This window comes from Myotis davidii, unplaced genomic scaffold, assembly GCF_000327345.1.
Source record: "Myotis davidii unplaced genomic scaffold, ASM32734v1 scaffold238, whole genome shotgun sequence".
NCBI lineage: Eukaryota > Metazoa > Chordata > Mammalia > Chiroptera > Vespertilionidae > Myotis > Myotis davidii.
Genome location: NW_006293779.1, coordinates 12624177 through 12642932, shown reverse-complemented (window position 1 = coordinate 12642932; position 18756 = coordinate 12624177). Strand labels below are relative to the sequence as shown.

The following is an 18756-nucleotide window of genomic DNA, read 5'->3' as shown; positions in this document are numbered from 1 at the left end:
CTCCACGCTTTCTCCCATTCTAGGCTGCTGTCCATACTGTCCACCCACTGAGAGCCCCCTCCCGCCCCGGGCCCCATGGAGGCAGATAAAGCCCTGCCCCTTCCAGTCTCCATCTCCTCCTCAACCCCCAGCCACAGCGCCTGTCCGCCTGGCCATCAGCATTCCTCATTAGCCAGCACTTCAGCATCTCTCCTCCCGTAATTACACTTCTGTTTTGCTTTCGTCAAATCGACTGTACAGCTCCTCCCTGGAAGGGCAAGGAAAGGCATCGCCCGCCCTCCCGTGTACTGAGCACCTACTCTACGCCAAGCACAGCCGAGGGACGCAGTGACGCTGTCCACTGCCAACGATGGTAACACTTACAAGGGACACATAACAAAAACTAGACAGCGGACACAACGCTAACACTTTACCTACACCCTGGAAAGGTGCAACAGGTGAGACAGCGCAGCAACCGGAATCATAACCCAGTGATACCTGCTACCGACTCACACCAGTCAGGCACACAGCCTTAGTCCATGGTATGTACCTTCACGTACCCAACTGTCCGGGCATTCTCATCCTGCATTCTCCTCTTCCCTGTGCACCCCACATCCAGACCCTCAGCAGGTCCACACCCCAACCCCCCAGCCAGCCACTTCCCGCCTCCTCCCTGGCGACCCTGGCCCCAGCCAGCACCATGCCCCACTGGAGCACTGCAACAGAGGTCCGTCTCTCTGCTGCTCCTGACTCTCTCCCGCCAGCTGCTGACACGGCCGTCACAGGGTCTTAGTAAAAGTCCAGCTGGATCACACACTGTGTTGCCTGAATCCTCCCGCAGCTTCCCATTGCACTCAGAACAAAACCTGTGGGCCCAGCCGTGGTCCTCATCACAGCCCTCTGGAGGCCTCCCCGCCCTCTCTGATCTCAGCTGTTGTCTTTCCCGCGGTCCACCCTGCTCACCCTACACTGGCCTCCTTTCTTTTCTACAAAGATGTCCAGCACCTTCCCTCGCAGAGGGCTTTGTACTCCTCCTGCTCTCCGGAGACACCTGACTTCCCTTCGAAGTCAGAACTCCACTCCCCAATATCACTCACCGTCCCGCACGCACCTTGCTGGTCCTCACCGCACTCCTTACCCCCCCATTGCACTATCACACAAATATTTAGTCTGTTGCTTTATTTGTTGCGTTCTATAGGTTCCTCAGGGGACGGGAATTAGACCAACTGCTTCCCCACCCCCAGGGACCAGCATAGTAGCTGATACACAGAAAACGCCTGAACGTATTTGCAAGTGCTCCACGGAGGACACTGCATTCTATAAAGTAAATCACTCATCGCCCATCTGACTGGAAGCCCCGATTTCCTAAGAGATTATCTGAACAATCTGGAGAAGACAGGACTGTAGTGACGGTGGAAGGCACGCGAGCAGGGTGCATAAGTGGGCAGAGCCCACGCAGTGGGTTTAGAAAGTAGCCGTGCTTGCCTGAAGGGGCCGGAGATACGTCAAGGACTTCCTCCACCACTGCCCGTCGCTGACGGCCTGCAGCACCGCCCTGGTGGTGGTCGTGGTGTTGGAAAGGACTTTCATGGTGGTGGCCGTGGTCCAGTGGAGCAGGTCCGCTGAGCTGCCGCCGGGAGCACCGGCTGCATCCTGTGATGGAGAAGGAGCCAAGAGGAGCGTTGTCATGAGAACAGAGTGATGAGGTGGCTCCTTAGAATGGCAGGGCATGAAGACAGATAAACTGGAAAATCCATCTCTGCTATAACACAATCACGTGAAAGCAAGCACTACTGGCCTACTGTTCCTCACTCACCAAAGAAAACAAAAGGAAACAACTTCATAGTGCATCATCAGATAATCCCGTTCAGAAACACTCAGGAGGTACAAATGGGTTCTTGATTTCTTACCAATGGAATGTCCCGGGTACCAATGAGATACCCTCATGCTTGTTTCTCTGACAAGACATTTTAAAGTGTCTACTATTTAGATTAATGAACTGTTCACTCAAACAATGCTAAGTCTTACACTACCACTGCAGAGCAGGTGCTAGAATATCATCAGACACAAAAACAAGCTACAGGTCAGACAAGCTGTGCTGCCCACAGGCCGCGAGCCTTCAGCGTCTGCTCTTCCTGACCAGGTCTGGCCAGCAATGGGCCCTTGTGCTTTGCGGGGTTTTGACACCGGGGGCTCCCTCTCCAGCGGCTAATGGAGTGAACACCTGCCCATGCCTTCGCTGGCCAGCTGAGTTTCCTCTCTTGTGCAATGTCTGCTCTTGTATTTTGCCCATGCTTCCGTCGGTCGTCGGTCTTATTCATTCGTAAGGTTTCGTTTTATATTCTGGGTACACATCTCTTATTAGATATATGAATTGTGACTATTTTCTGCTACGCTGCAGATTATCTTTTCATTGTCTTAATGGTGTCTTTGATTAATAGAAGTTCTTAAATTCTAAATTCGTCCAATTTATCAGTTTTGTCACTCTGTGATTAGCATTTTTGTATCATATTTAAGAAATCTTTGCTACTCCAAGGTCACAAAGATGTTTTTCTATATTTTCCCTGATGGAATAGTTTTGCTGTAAATCCTGGTGAGACAGCATACCGCCCCATCCTCTGCGCTCAGAGCACTGCAGGCACCCTTTAAGACACTACCATAATATATTGATAGTGAAAGTGTTTTTTGTTTGTCTGTCTGCCTTCCTGACTAGACAACAGCTTTTCAAGGGCAGGGACAATGGTTATTCATTACCATTGCTCTGAGTGTGTGAACATCCTGATGTGTCCTCCGCATCTGTGGACATGTAGGAAGTCCGGGGTCACTGCTCTATCTAAATGTTTGAAGACACATTTTCTAAAGCCTAACATGTTAATGTTTGCGGTATTCTTCAGAATCTTCTTAATTGAGAAGGCGTGCCGAATGATTTGAATGTCATCAACTAACCCAAGAGTAGAACTAAACATATAAACACAGTAAGAAGTGGGGCACTTAAACAGAACAGCACTTCATGCACAGGAAAATCAAATCTATCGAAAAATGTCAAATAATGCAGGCTGTAAAACAACTACTCTATTTCACCAAATGAACCTAAACTTTACACATGATGGCTAACTCAAGAGAGGAAATTTAACTTTAAACAATAAACAATTTAAATTTAGTAAATAAATATCAAATAAAATAAAGAAAGGCAATTTAAAACATATGAAACGTAAAAGTTTGCTCTGGAAGATAAGCGAAATCCTCACACGCAGGAATGTCTGTGATAAAAGGCTTTCTGTGAGAGATCCCCTAATGAGAACTGCCGAAGAGAAAGTGGAATAAAAAGCTCATTTGGACCACAGAGGAGATTTAATTTGGGGGCAATCCACCACGATTATAGTGTAACCAAAGGCATTAATGAGGAAAATAGTTCTCTTTCAACTTCGTGTAATGAAGAAAGAAAAAAGAGGTTAGGCAAAATCCTGAAATGATTGCTGCTGCACATTTTATTCGTAGCTGCATGCTGCTAATTAATTTAGAGTGTACAGCAGCAGAAACAGACTAATCCCCAAAACCAAATCAACAACTCCCAGCATAAAATTTAACATGAAATCTCATTATGTCAAGTGTGCCTCAGAGCTCGAAGGTTGACTAAGACTAATAATATTTTCCAAACCTACCAGACACACCTTTACCAAACGGGCACGGGCCCGCAAGAGCAAGCTGGTTCCACATGCCACGCGTGGCTCACAGAAGGGACTCTTGTTGACCAATGACCAGAGTGAATAATCTTAGAACTTATCTGTAAGAGTTGCTCTCTCTGGTGTCTGGTACCATAAGGGTTAATTTCTGAGCAGCCTGTTTGCCTACCATACTGAGCTGGAGGTACACAGCCAGGAAGTTGGGATGACCGAGCTCAAACTGAGATCAACCACTATCCCTCTCCTCCAACATATCTTTAATCCACCTGTACCAGACACTGAGAACGAATTTCATCCTGAACTCAAATATTAAGAATGCAGCCTTGGTCACCGGCGATGCCACTGTGAGAAGTATCTGTCAGAAGAAGCATCTGTCAGGAAAAATGCCCCATGGAGTCAATCACTCCAAAGTGACTGCTTCAATTCTTCTGCTAACTCACAGGCCAGGCTCTATTTTAGAAGTGCTCCCTTTGGGAGTCACGAACCCCTCCACATTTCTAATAAAACCTGTAAGTTCTTTCCCCAGAAAACTGAATGCCCATGCATATGCACACATATGAACACACAGAGTCACAAATACACTCTCACCAAAATTGTCTCACTATTTTAGGGGCTTTAGAGACCAAAACCTTCTTGGATCGCTTAGTATTCTTGGCTGGACCCAGATTAAGAGACCTGCAGTTAGAAAAAAACAGAGGTATATGAAGTATATTTCTATTTTATTTTCCTATGCCCAATTTTTAAATCACTACTGCTAAAGGTATCTGAGGCAGGAAAGTGAGAAGCTAAGGAAATCCCCTGGCAAGCAGGATGGGGAAACCGAGACGGCGCACGCAGCTCTGTGACTTTCTTCCTGAGGCAAGGCAGCTCTCGGAGCAGCCGCCCGAATCCTCCTTGAGCGCAGTTCACTTTGCTTGCTAAATAAACCTCCTCTGGCACTAGAGTTCTTGGCTCTCAATTCTTTCTTTGCCAAACTCAAGAACCGAGAGCCAACAAAGCTGCTCACATCTGGTGCCAGGACTCACTGCTTCATTGCCCTTCTCAGTCTGGACTTTTCTTATGTCAACACTGATTGGGGTCGTGCGGCAGACTCCAGGACGCCCGCCAGGACCACTTTCGTGCGAGGAAGCAGCAGAAGCCACGTGTGCCCCACCAGCTCCTTGCTTTGCATCGAACTTTGGTGAAGATGGGTAAGTTTTTCGTGGAATTCCAGACCTCCCTGTTTTAAGGTAAGAGGCCCTGACTTTATCTGAGCTGTTTAAAGAAAAAAATTCCTGAGGTGGAACTGAAGGTTAAGCATGGAGATACCCCGGCTAACGATAAGACTGGATACACTCAGGACAGGAGAAAAGATTGGTGGGTGGATTTTAACTTTGGTTTTTCAATGGGATTTGCTCTTGAAGAGTCTGAACAAAACCTTTTGCTAGATAAATGAGAGCCTGAACTTGTTCACTCCGAAGATAAGGGGCATTTACTACCTTCAAGCTCAAACGTCGGGTATTCTTAGGTGATGAAGTACGTATGTGGAGGTGTGAGGAGGCAGCCCTCGGGACAAGCAGGAGCTCCATAGGAAAATCCAACACAACTGTACTCAAATAACTGATTCGTCTGGGGACACACGCATAAAGGCTGGTCACCTAGCCCCCGAGTCCTCACGGTTGCATTAGACAGCAGGGAGAGAAACCAAGTCACATAAGAGGGTTCAAGCAACTCAGGAGGTGACAGCCCCTTGAAGCTCAACCTGTAAGCAGCACATTTCAAACCACTACGCAATATAAATCTGCAGGTCTCACGGCAAAACCAAAATTACCATGGGAAATGTGCCTCCAAGGCCAACAACTCCCAGTCCACAGCCCCATTAATACTCCTGCAGATATAAAATCACTAGTAATAGGAAGCCTTTACTTGCACTTACTTACAGAAATTGGAAGATTTAACTAAAAGTGAGATCAACAAGATGGCCGAATGGAGCTCTTTGCCTCCCTCCATGGGGCAGCTGCCCTCTCCCCGCGAGGGCTAAATGACCAGGGCTGCTGGAAACAAGGCAGGGCGGCGGGTCAACAGGAAAAATGAAGGCAGAGTTACAGGACAGGTTTCCCACCGAGGCGACCAAGGCACCAGGCACTCATTTTACAGCAAGACATGAAGGGGCCCTCCGGAGGCCAGCTAAGGCCAGGGTCATGAAGTGAGGGACACCCTGCTTGGGGGAAAGGGCCACAGTCATTCCACATGGGAAGTGCAGGCCACCTGTCTGACCCGGGTACATCCAACGTCAGAGTGCCCGGCCTCTGTGGCTGTGGGTAAAGCTGCCCTCCGCACGGGATGAGCACCCCCCCACCCCCCCGGTGGCTCTGGGACTTGCAGAGATGCCTCTAACCTTCGGCTTGTTACGTATCTGTCCGTTGCGGTTGAGTAACCAGTCCACAGTGCCTCAGGATACCATCTTTGAAGTATGCAGTTGACAACTGGGAGAAATTTAACCCTAAGTCCCTCAAGAAAAAGAGGCTAATCTTGTTTTCCAACTCAGCCTGGTCCCAACATAAACGGTGACAGAGAGGTTTAGCTGTCAACGGCACCAGTAATTTTAATACTATCTTACAACCAGACATATTCTGCTGTTCCCAAGGAACATGGACGAAGGTCCACATACCCACGCCTTTATGTCCTCAGGGATGACCTAAGCTATGTACCACCCGCAAACTAAACCCCTCTGCAACTGCTACACTACGCTCACAGCCCCGCCTTAGAAACCCTCCTCCACTACAAAGTCTGAAAGAATGAGAATGCACCCAGATGGAAACAAACATTCCAAAAACAGGTGGATGGATTATCAGTCCTTTGCCAACATTTAGGTGGCAACCCAATTCTGAGGTATTAAAAACAACTGTCCTGTTTCACAAAAGAAGTCTTTACAGGGCCAGGGGTGTGGCTTCATGAATAATTCAAAGCCCTCCCATTCCTTTTACCTTCCCAAAGTTCAATTCCTCTCAAAGGGCTTACAGATAAAGGCTTATACTAGTAGATACTGACTTACAGGTAAGGCCTTCTAGGGGAGCTTGCCCTGGACCTTTGAGATGTAAATACCTGGTCTTCTTCCAGGACTCTTAGCTGGGCCATCTTTTAAAATGCAGGTTTCTGGGACATCACGGCTAACATATCCACAAAACAAGTTGACTGAACATATATTTCTGGCATGTGTACAATGTTTGAGACCCAGTGCCAGGCAACTGGGTTACCATGACAATTAAGACAAGTTCCCTGCTCTCAAGAAACTCACAGCACATTGGGAAACAAAGGCAACGCCTTATTTCACCAATGAACTGAGAATTTACCAAATTGGGCCCCATTCAAATGCTCCTCCCCATGTAATGACAGAATTTACCGCCACCCATTACATCCACATCTTACCTTTCTCATTTGTTTTACTCATGGATTCTTCAGCAAATATTTATGACATCAAACATAACAGTGACAGACACTGTTCTACCTGCTGAAAACCAAGCAGTGAAAAACACATGGCTCCTGCCACAAAGAGCTCACACTGCCCGAGAAGACAGGCAGAAAATAAACAGAAAGTGTGTCCGAGAAGTGCATCAGATAAAGGATAGAGTCCGCGAGGAGTGAAAGTGGCCTGGGGCCGGATGGGCAGGGGCTATATGCGAGCGCAGGGGAGCTCTCCGGGAGGAGCTATTTGAGCAGAGACCTGCAGGAAGCGGGAGGACAAGCCACAGGGAGGACACTCCAGGTAGAGCACAGGCAGGAGGGTTGGGAAGGGTTACAGAAAGGCAAGAAGGCCAAGAGGACTGGCGTCTTTGTGGAGCAAGGATTGTTGATGAAATCACTTGTATATTTTAAAAAAGCAGTAAGACCATAGTTATCACAAATCTCCGTGTACTTCTTATCAAAAGTTAACAAATGTTAGGTTCTATCGCAGATGTTTCACATCTATTTTTTTTTTACTTTTAAGAAATAAAATATGCCAGATAATGTTACTTACCTGCCTCCCCTTAAAATGGGTTGTTAAAATAAAAGCCTGTACTATGTTTGTAATTAAAGAACACATTACGAATTACAGTCAAGATGGAACAATGAGTTCATGTCTCAGTATGCTCAGGGTGCTCCAAAATGCTGAATAATAGAAAAAGAGTCAGAAGATGCTCAAAGCCACAGGAATTCATCATTTTGAGAGTCAGAAATCTGAGGTGCCAGTGGCGGCCAGGTGCCCCTTTCAGGGAATTATGAATCAAAAGGACCCCCTGTGAAGGGAGACCGAGGGCAGGCACTGCCCGGGGCTAGGCATTTTCATTATGAAGCTGTGGCCTTGGAAGGCAGAGGACAAAGCCAGGGCCTAAGGAACTGCCCAAATCCCTCACTGGCTCCCAGTCTGTATTTCCCAGATCCTCAACACTGTGGCGGGAGGAGTCCCACCTGAAAGCCACCACAACACAGGGCTCTGCAGGAAAGCACCATGGGATCCGAGGGAGGGAAACCACAAAAGTATTAATCCGTACATAGGTCTGCGAAGATAAAAATTAACTGAATAAGATGACGCAAAATGAGCCTTCAAACCCACTGGCTCCCAGTCTGTATTTCCCAGATCCTCAACACTGTGGCGGGAGGAGTCCCACCTGAAAGCCACCACAACACAGGGCTCTGCAGGAAAGCACCATGGGATCCGAGGGAGGGAAACCACAAAAGTATTAATCCGTACATAGGTCTGCGAAGATAAAAATTAACTGAATAAGACGACGCAAAATGAGCCTTCAAACCAAAATATTCTCTCTCTCTCTCTCTCTCTCTCTCTCTCTCTCTATCTCACACACACACACACATACACACACACACAAAAAGAGAGTAAAGCAGTAATAGTATCAAAAACCCATTCCAGACTAAATTATTTCATCTAAAGCTTCAAAATATTAATTTGTGTCTTTGTGCATACTATATATGAGATTCAACATCCTTTAAGAAGGAACAAGCTATCATGAAACATAAAAGAAAGCAAAACAGATAAGATCCTGCTGAGTCAATTTTTGTGTAGGGCATGAGGTCCAGTTCCAAACACATGTTTGGGCATGTGGACATTCGTTAAGCCTGTACTTATTTCATATAAAAAGTGGTTTCTTATGTTACTGACCTGTCAACAACATGAAAGAGGAAGCTATAAGACTCGTAGAAGAACGCACAGGAGTGAGTCTTCACACCATGAGCTGGGCACAGCTTCCTTACAAGCGAGTGGTGAAAGCAAATACTGATTGAGGGCAGGGTGGCAACTTAAAATCTTGTACTTCACACATCACCATTAAGAAAGGAAAACGTCAAGGCAAACACTGAGAAATACATTTTCAGCTCATACTAGTACATCTAATAAAGGACTTGTATCCAGAATTAAAAGCAAAAAACCTCTTACAGCTTAGTCATAAGGACACACAAATAATCCAGTTGTAAAATGGGTAAAATATGTATGGCTATTTCACCAAGAAGGCACAGGACTGCCAAGAAGCACATGAAAAGATGCTCACTGCCATTATTTCAAACATGCATGCTGGCCCGAGCCAGTTTGGCTCAGTGGATAGTGTCAGCCTGTGGACTCAACGGTCCAAGGTTCCATTCCGGTCAAGGACACATGCCTGGGTAGTGGGCTCGATCCCCAGTAGGGGGTGTGCAGGAGGCATCCAGTCAATGATTCTCTCTCATCGATGTTTCTATCTCTCTCTCCCTCTCCCTTACTCTCTGAAATCAATAACAATACTTTTTTAAATGCTGCATGCCAAAATAAGAATGAGCTACCACACACATCCGTAAGAATGACTTTCATCAAACAGCCCTTCGCAGCAAGTGCTGATGAGCAAGGATGTGGAGAAACGGACCTCGATGGTTCCTGGTGGGAACGTGAGATGCTGCAGCCGGAAAACAATGGGCAGTTTCTACAATTCTGTACCACACCCCGCAGCACCTCTGCTCCCAGGGACCGAGACATCAAAACCGATTTCCAAAGACAGTACCGTCACACGCACAGCAACATTACTCCTGAGAGCTCAAAAGTGGAAACAATCCAAATATCTACCTACTGGTGAGTGGAACAGGAAAGGATGGCCCATGGTATTAAAATACAATGTCCATTGTGCTCCTTTATTTAAACCATGTTTCTAATCTATCCTTTCATAAATTCAAAATAGCTCTTTGCTTAGAGTCCAGGCCCTGCTCTAAACATTAATTTGTCCAGTTGTATCAATCTGTAGCCACTTAAAATATTCAGAACAAGTTTTCCCACAGTGAAAATGATTTTTTAATGGGCACCTTGTATATTATCCATTTCCAGCTCTAATTAGATTCATCTGGGGAAAACACCATTGGCTAAGTAACACAACGAACACTGGCTAAACAAAATGTTAATACAGTCTAAGTGGTAGAATACTGTTACATCTAAAAAACATAACAACCATCGTTAATAAGAAACGGGAAAACTGTAATTTTGGTGGTTTTTCCCAATGCATTTTGTTCTATTTATAAACAAATATCTTGTTCACAGGGACAACAGGCAATATCTTCCCCCTTGTAGGCCACAGTGGTACTAATGCAAATGCTACTTACTGCATAGCAATTACATCTTTACTTTGCTGGGATGTATAAATAAAAATCATGATTTCCACAACTCAGTAATGAAAGTCTTGAGCATTAAGCAGATTACACATCCAGTCAGCTCTCATTTACGAGTTGTAATTTAATGTGGTTATTATATCTCTTAATGTGTAACCGCGGCATCGCAGAGCTGGGCACTGTATTTTAATCTAATAATAGCAGCTATAATATTCTGAAATGTGCTTCATGAATCAAAGCCATAATGTGCTCGCTGAGGGCTTGGATTAGCACTTCACGAGATCTAGATGTATCACAGCTGCGGGAAGAGGACAAAGGAAGACAGGACGGCTTTGAAGGAGTTGAAAAAAAGGTGGGAGAGACAATCGTTTTGAAAGAATCCCTTTTCCTTGCTAAGCAGAAGATGCAAAGGACTGCGGGTCTCCTGCATTTACAAAGAGAGTCTAATGGAGAAACACGCACCCATTTGCGGTAACACAGCGTGTCCTACTCCAAAGAAACCACCACAGGGTCAGGCCAACACTTTCTCATTCATCGTAGAAGCAGAAAATAGGAAACCCCGACGTCTCAGAGGCTTTTGATGGTTTTATAAAGAAGGATGGAGATTCAGAATGAGCTTCAGTGCACTTTGCAGTTGTGCACTGAACAGAGAAATGGTGCACCCCTTACAACCGCTACAACCTAACAGGATCCCAGGCACCGCACCACATGCAGATGAGTTAAACAGGAAATTCCTCTTAGTTTTTAGGCCGAAGTGTACTTTCTAATTCACTTTACCACAGACTAATGCTCTGCAGTGGGTGTCTCCCCACAGAGTGTCACCAAACATTTCCTGGGCATTCATCACATGACCAGCACTCCATGGAGAGAATCCAGAGAAAACTGACACACTTTCAGTCACCAATGCCATACAGACCACTCCACGCTGACACAGTGATGGGAGAATGTGGGGGCAAAGAGAACTTTTCAAAGTAGATGATACTTTAGATGGGTGACCAGAGCCAGACAGGAGAGCAGTACGGGCAGGGAGGAAACTCGGACACCGAAGGTGTGATGGCACGTACTCGGGGAACGGTGGTACAGTCACTGTGATTGGAACACAGCACGGGTCCAGGAGGCAGGAGAGGAGAGGAGGCTGAAGAGACAGACAAAATGTGGGATGTGCTGGACCAATAGGAAAGGATTCTACTCAAAAGATGCAAAATGTGGAATAAAGAATATGTCACTAAAAGGAGGTCTTCCACGCGCCCTGGAAAGATGGGAAAATGTGCCAACTCGTAAACACACATCATGTCATAACCATCAGCCAATGTAAGAACTGCCTGATTCCCATGAAGGAAACACAAGTGCATTCACATCCAGTGCGGAAAACCCAACAGAAACCGATCAGCAAAACTCTAAGTCAAAACGTGCCCAATGACAAAAAGTATCCACACCGGTCCAGGCACCGGGGAAATGCTGTGGCTTCCATCCAGGGGAGTGCACACGCTTACACAAGAAAAGTCCGCTGTCTGCAGTGCTGACGGCAGAACACAAAACTCCACCTCGAGGCTGATCTTCCACAACTGGGCTGTCTAGTCTGGTAGCCAGTGGCCTCGTGTGGCTATTTAAATTTAACATGATTAAAATCAAATAAAACGTCACACTGATTCCTCAGTTGCACTAGTCACATTTCAAGTGCTCAGGAGCTACCTGAGACTAGTGGTACCTGCTGGACAGTGTAGACAACACATTCCCCTCACTGAGCAAGTTCCATGGGTCAGAGCTGTCCTGGAGCCATCATCACAGGGAGATGGGGAGAAAACTCCTTAAGAGCAAAAGTCCCATTAGAGGTAACTCTGAGGCCTCAACTCACTTAACACTGAACTGGGGACACACGTGTACATTCAATGTGTTTGTGAGCTTTAATATAAAAGAATTATGGAAACAGGGTAGTTATACTTATTTCACTCTGAGAAAAAGCTGAACCATCAAGAACTGCAGCTTGGCATCAGACTTTTAGAAGTACCTATACACTGTCTCGCATACACCTGGAGATGAGTTGGCAAAATGAATACAGCCAATTGTCTTCCAAAATAGTTCATGGAAAAATGAATGACATTTTACACTTTGAAAGTGAAGCTTATTAATTAAAGAAATCCTGTGGAAAACCGATATGTAAAAAGGATTATCATCTGTTATCTCATTAGAATATCAGAAACTTCGACCTAAAGAAATGCCAGTTTGAGGTTGCTAGAACAGTAATGGAAAGCTACATTCCATGCAGCAAACACTGACTGACAGAAAAGAGGTGTCAGTGGGTATATACTCCTCCTTGATTGGTTCCTGCAAATAATCACAAGATGTCAGCAGACACTCAAGAGAATAGGCTAAGTTTTAAAAACCAGCCACGCAGGGAGGTGGACTGCAGTCAATGGCACTCTCAAACGCTGCGGTTGGGGTGCCATGGGCGAGACCCTGTGGGAAGCCACTGGCGAGTGTCCACAGAGGCTGAGCATGCGCACAGCTGGCAGCACACACCTCCCGGCCAGGTGGATGCCAGAAGACAGGTATTCTCCTGCTCACCAGACACACACACAGTGATGCTGCAGCATCGTTCTTAGAAGCTAAAGTTGAAACCAACGTCAATCAGCATCAGACGGAGAACTGCCACATGTGCACATGCATTAATTCCTATACAGCAGTAACAGGAAATCACACACTGCATGTAACGGCACGGGTGACTCTCGCAAACGCAACAGTATAAAAACGGGTCCAATTAAGCCATTATTTTGGGAGGGGTGTGAAAAATTATTTAAAACAAACAAAAAAAAACACAAAGATCTGGGATCGATGAGTCAGGGCAGCGGGGCTCTCTGGGAGGAAAGAGACAGCCTGGAGACTGAACAGAGAGAGGAGGGGGCTGTGGAAGGCTGGTCACGTGGGGGGTGTCACTGCGTGGAGGTGTCTGCGTGGAGGTCTCATGGATGCTTTCCTGTGCTCATTTCTTGACCTGCACATTTTTATATTGTGTCTTTTTTCTATGTGAATGTTATACAGGGTAGGACAAAAGTAGGTTCACAGTTGTCTGTATGGAAAATATAATAATTGATAAATAATAATACAAGAATAAACTGTGTTTTGTGTATTCACAACTATAAACCTACTTGTGCCCCACCCTATATTTCACACACAAAAATGTTTAAAAGAAAAACAGTCTCTACAGACGTAAAAAAAAAAAGAAACACAAAAGAACTTTTACCATTTGCAACAACATGGATGAAACTGGAGAGCATTATGCTAAGCGAAATAAGCCAGTCAGAGAAAGATATGATCTCACTCATATGTGAGATATAACGAACAACATAAACTGATGAACAAAAATAGATCCATGGGGCAGTGGGGGCTTGTCCTGGGGGGCAGGAGGGTTCAATCGGGAAAAAAGGAGACATATGTAATACTTTAAACAATAAAAAAAAAAAGTTAAAAAATACTTTATTACGAAAAGCGCTAACATCAAAAAAAGAAAAAGAAGTGCGTGTGCGCCGGTGCATGCAGACACACACACACACACACACACACACACACACACACACACGCGTCCTGTACACCAGGTCAGGTGACTCCCGTTTCGTGCCACGCCCAGGCACCTTCCAAACCCTCCGCCCCAACACCAGCTCACCTCCGGCAGCGCTTTGCTAAGTAACGGCGCAGCACTGACGCTCTCCTCTCCTTCCCGGTGGATCTGGAAATCCACCCTTTGGTAAAGAATCTGAAAAAAGAACAAGACACGTAATAAAGAAATGTGTTTTTAAACTTGCCTCTCCTCCCAGTGCAGGTGGACATCTGAACGCTCTCCCTGGAGGAGACGAGGCCTGCTTCCTCCTGAACAGTCTGGGGCGCGGGACTGCGGCCCTCGGACGGCTTCACAAGGACCCCACCCCACCGTTTCAGAGGTGGAATCGAGTGAGAAGCCCGGTGTACGGTGAACGAATAGGACATGCGCGTGGGAATTCCAGAGCCTCTTCCTCTGTTTAGCTGTGTCCCCAGGAGCACTCTCCTCCCTTACGCAGAACTCCCCGCGGTGTTAGGAAACTCACCTCCGCCCCAGCCCACTCCCAGCCCCTAAGGACCACTAAGGGATGGTGCCACCACTGGGCTCTGAATATATTTTACATGACCACGCCTTATGTTTTATTCTTGACAACACTAACTTTTTCCACCATATTCAATAATTTATTTCTTGATATTAATTTCTATTTTTCTCTGACCTGCTTTGTATCCTTTCTTCCTGGCTACAATAAAGCAAACAACACTGTTTTATACCCTGATATCTTCAAATTCCTTTTCACATGAATAACAAGCTATTTTTCCCCCCTAACTTAAAATGCTTATTTTATTTCCTAAAATGACCACAAACCTAAGATCCACACCCCACACCCCAAAAAACGCCCTTCACACAGTTCAGATCCACAGTGTTGGAAGCACTTACTTCTGTCTGCAGGGAGCTGCTGGCTGCCAACAGGGGCTCAATGATGCCGGGAGGACAATGCGTCAGCGCGAAAGCCATGAGCTCCTGACGAGTGGCCAAGTCCTGATACCCTTCTGATTGTCCTAACTGGCTGCAAACATCCCAACTTTTAGAATAACCTGCAGAGTTAACAAGAAAAATCACACTGACTTTAAAAGAGAAAACTCTCCAATCTCACATGAGAGTGTCAACGGCTTTCTGCTCAAGTCTTGTGTCACCAGAGCAGGACCATAGTCCGCGGTGACGCTAATTTTATGGAACCAGAAGCACACCAGGACACGGCAGAACAGGAGCAGTACGCTGGTCTATCGGCCAATTGTTCAGCGCCACTCCAGACATGTGTTTCTGATCAACTCTGTTAAGTTTCAGATTGCCTGACAATGACTACAAATAATCTACTTGGATTTTGAGTAAAAAGCAGGAAGTCTGGCCCGATCAGCATGGCTCAGTGGTTGAGCATCGAACTATGAACCAGGAGGTCATGGTTCAATTTCTAGTCAGGGCACATGCCCAGGTTTCAGGCTCGATCCCCAGTGTGGGGTGTGCAGGAGGCGGCCATTGATGATTTCTCTCCCATCATTGATGTTTCTATCTCTCTCTCCCTCTCCTTTCCTCTCTAAAATACTTAAAAACAAAAACCAGAAAACCTGGATGTGTGCATTCAGAAAACGTACGGCTTTGGCCCAAGCCTGCTCCACACACTTGTGTGAGCTGGAGAAAGTTCAACTAATCACACTTCCTCTACTACGACGACGAGACAATAATGCCTTCTTCGTTGGGCTGTTGGAATGATTAAATGACACTTGTATTTAAAAGTACTTTGTAAACTGCAAAGTGCTAGAAACAGAAATTATTCTAGACAGCTCCACAGACTCGTTCGCTTTATCGAAGACAGAGATCCAAGGAGCAAGCCAGGAGCGCAGTCAGCCCTTTTATTCTTTTATTACACACTTTTATTCTTACTCCAAGGAGTTCCAATTTGAAAGTAGCGTTTCTTCTCTAAGTACAAAGGCTCCCGCCTAAAACAATTTCTATAAATATATAAAGTAAAACTTAAGCCAGGTACCACCACTAACGGGAATAAAATTATTATAAAGCTCTCTAAGTAAACAATTTTAGAGCAATACGACAATGGTTTTCCAGAAAACCACAATTATTTTAAACTTAATGTTGCAAAATCACTTGGTTAATATTACAGAACTGGCTCTTTTATGAAAATACCTTTCTAACGCTGAGATTTCCCGTGTGCCAGGCATTTCACAGCTGCACTGACAGCAGCTCTCTCCTTGACTAAACCACAGTCAGGCTCGTCTGAACCTTGTCCCGACCAGGCCTCCCGCTCGGCCCAGTCCCTGCTGAGCCTGCAGAGCCCGCAGAGCCCAGTTTCAGCAAGAATCCTGCTAAGTCAGGTCACCCTTGATCACTAACCACCCTGGACATCTGGCCAAATTCCTTACCCTTCACTCTTGACATCTGACTGCCCAGCCCTGCCTTTAGCAAGAACCTGCCATGATGGGTCGGCAAGACCACCACTCCCCTCGATGTGTCATGGCAGCCATGTTTCATATCCACTCCCCGCTCACTCTGTTCCTCGGCTATGCACCCCGTTGTCTTTTTTACATTCAGAGTTCAGCTCAGTCTCTCTCCCCTATTGCAACCGCCTCAACATCCATTGCACAAGCCCTGAATAAAGTCTTCCTTATCATTTTGAACAAGTGGCAAAATAACATTTTAACAGAATACATACCAAAGGTGCACAAGTCACAGGTGCACGGCCCTGTGAATGATCACAGAGTGCGGCCATGCACTTTAACCGCTGGCTGCGAAAGCACAGATGGAGTAAGGGATGCGCTCGGGCTTCCCTACAGTCCGGCATTGCTGCAAAAGTCGGCCATTCGGTGCAGAGCCCGGCATAAGGCGATACCACTGGGGACGGTGCTGCTGTTTATTAGAGAAACTATTCTACAATAACACCTGCCTATCCTCCACAGACCTGAGTTAGAATTTTAATATCCAAAGCTTTAGGGTTTCAAACTACTTCCCACTTTCTCAATATCTGTTTAAAAAGCTCTATCCCATCTTCTAAAAAAAATTTAAAGAATAGAAATATTGACTATATAGTCACAAATGGTAGATACTTTGAAAACTTAGACTTACTTTTAAATAACAAATACATAAAAAGACACTATATTTTACATAAACTTGTTCTTAAACTTATGAGGCTGTTTTAATGGGGAATGGAAAGCAACCAAAATCTCAGATACAATACAAGCTCTGAGTCCATTGAAGAATTTAGATACATATACAAGCATGTGGCGTACGCACCTATCAGTGCTCACAGATGCTCCCATCTCATGACCATATGCCGGCTGACCAACCAGGCCAGCTGATCTCAAAACAGACCCTGCCACTGGCATTGCCTAAAGGGGAGATGAGCAAAGTGCTAAGGGTGGCCGAGCTCACCTGCGGCCATCAGCTCCTGACAGTGCACACTGGCTGCTTTGTAGTCATGGAAACGGAGCGCTTGCTCCACCAGAAGGATCAGAACCTGGCCACGCCTTTCTTCTGGGTCTTCACCTGTAAACACATACAAATGACTTCATGGTTTTGCAGCATCAATTCATAAATGAGCTCACGAACCCATCTCTCAAAGTAATCTGAAAATAAAAAGTCAAGATGGAACTGATTTTAAAAGATGATAGGACAAAAGGTCACAGCAACTTTTACTTTCTAATCTACTTATGAATCATTGAATTAGGTCTGTCTCCTGAGCAATCGTGATTAACAGCAGCCAGACCACCACCCCAACCCAAGGGCATGGAGGAAAATTGGGCTCTAAACTTTCTTGGATTCTAAGCTTCTTGCTACAAACAAATTTCACTTTTGTATGTTGCCCTTTGAATGTTCTATTTCTAATAATAATTTAAAATGACAGATATAAGGAGGGTAAAATTTAAACACAAAGTAAAATAGATATAATTTTATTGTCTCACTGAAGTGCTCATCTTTTATCATAGTGAACATCTAGACCAGCCATGGGCAAACTACGGCCCGCGGGCCGGATCCGGCCCATTTGAAATGAATAAAGCTATTGAAAAAAAAGACCGTACCCTTTTATGTAATGATGTTTACTTTGAATTTATATTAGTTCACACAAACACTCCATCCATGCTTTTGTTCCGGCCCTCCGGTCCAGTTTAAGAACCCATTGTGGCCCTCGAGTTAAAAAGTTTGCCCAGCCCTGCTCTAGGCACTAAGAAATTATACCTAATTCACTTATATTCACACAGATCTTAAATCACTTTCCCAGGAACATTCTTAGAAGTCAGCTTGGACGTCACTTCCTTCTTGGGCACTTCCACACGTTCTTCGTATAAAATCCATGGGTAGGTGTGCCTCCTACATGTTCCTTTACTTTCCATTCACCGAATACAACTTATTGCCATTATATTTCTAACAATCTGCACCTTCTATCAGAATTTAAGCTCCTGGAGGACAAGGGCTGCTTCGAATTGAATCCTAAAGACCCAACTCAACTCCTGCACAGAACAGAGGCTCAAAAAAATATCCTCAGTGAAATGGGTAGATTCAATTCAGAATGTACTTTTCAATTATAAGACAAATAATTCAAAGTTACAATAAAGACAATTTGTCTATTTAGGCTAAAAAGGAAAAAGATATTTTATATTTTAAAGAGGTAATAGAACCTTAAAATTATTTCTAATATTTCCAAGAAAAAATATGTATATGGTCTTTGCATTTTTAAACTATAAAATGGATTGAAAGAAAAAGCAAACATATCACAGAAAGGGTTGAATGAAACTTTAAAATTGTTCCCATGAACCTTCCCTGTGCTTCACACGTTTAAATAAAATCCAAGGCGAGTACTGGCTCAAGGCCGGCTAAAAACTGCTTCTGAGAAGAGCTGCCCCAGCACTGGGATCCTATCATGAGAACAACACACTCGTGTTGAACACGCCTCCC

The 18756-nt window shown here is 45.2% G+C and overlaps 1 protein-coding gene across 1 annotated transcript in view; it reads right to left on the bottom strand.

Moving 5' to 3' along the window:
* Positions 1-18756, bottom strand: part of NBAS (neuroblastoma amplified sequence) — a 189893-nt gene that overhangs the window by 60354 nt on the left and 110783 nt on the right. Inside the window, exons 34-37 of the mRNA XM_006767606.2 lie at positions 17236-17349; positions 14734-14891; positions 13924-14013; positions 1465-1632 (exon numbers count right to left, since the gene is read on the bottom strand). Coding sequence (XP_006767669.1) covers positions 1465-1632; positions 13924-14013; positions 14734-14891; positions 17236-17349 — 530 coding nt within the window. The remainder of the gene's footprint in view (positions 1-1464; positions 1633-13923; positions 14014-14733; positions 14892-17235; positions 17350-18756) is intronic.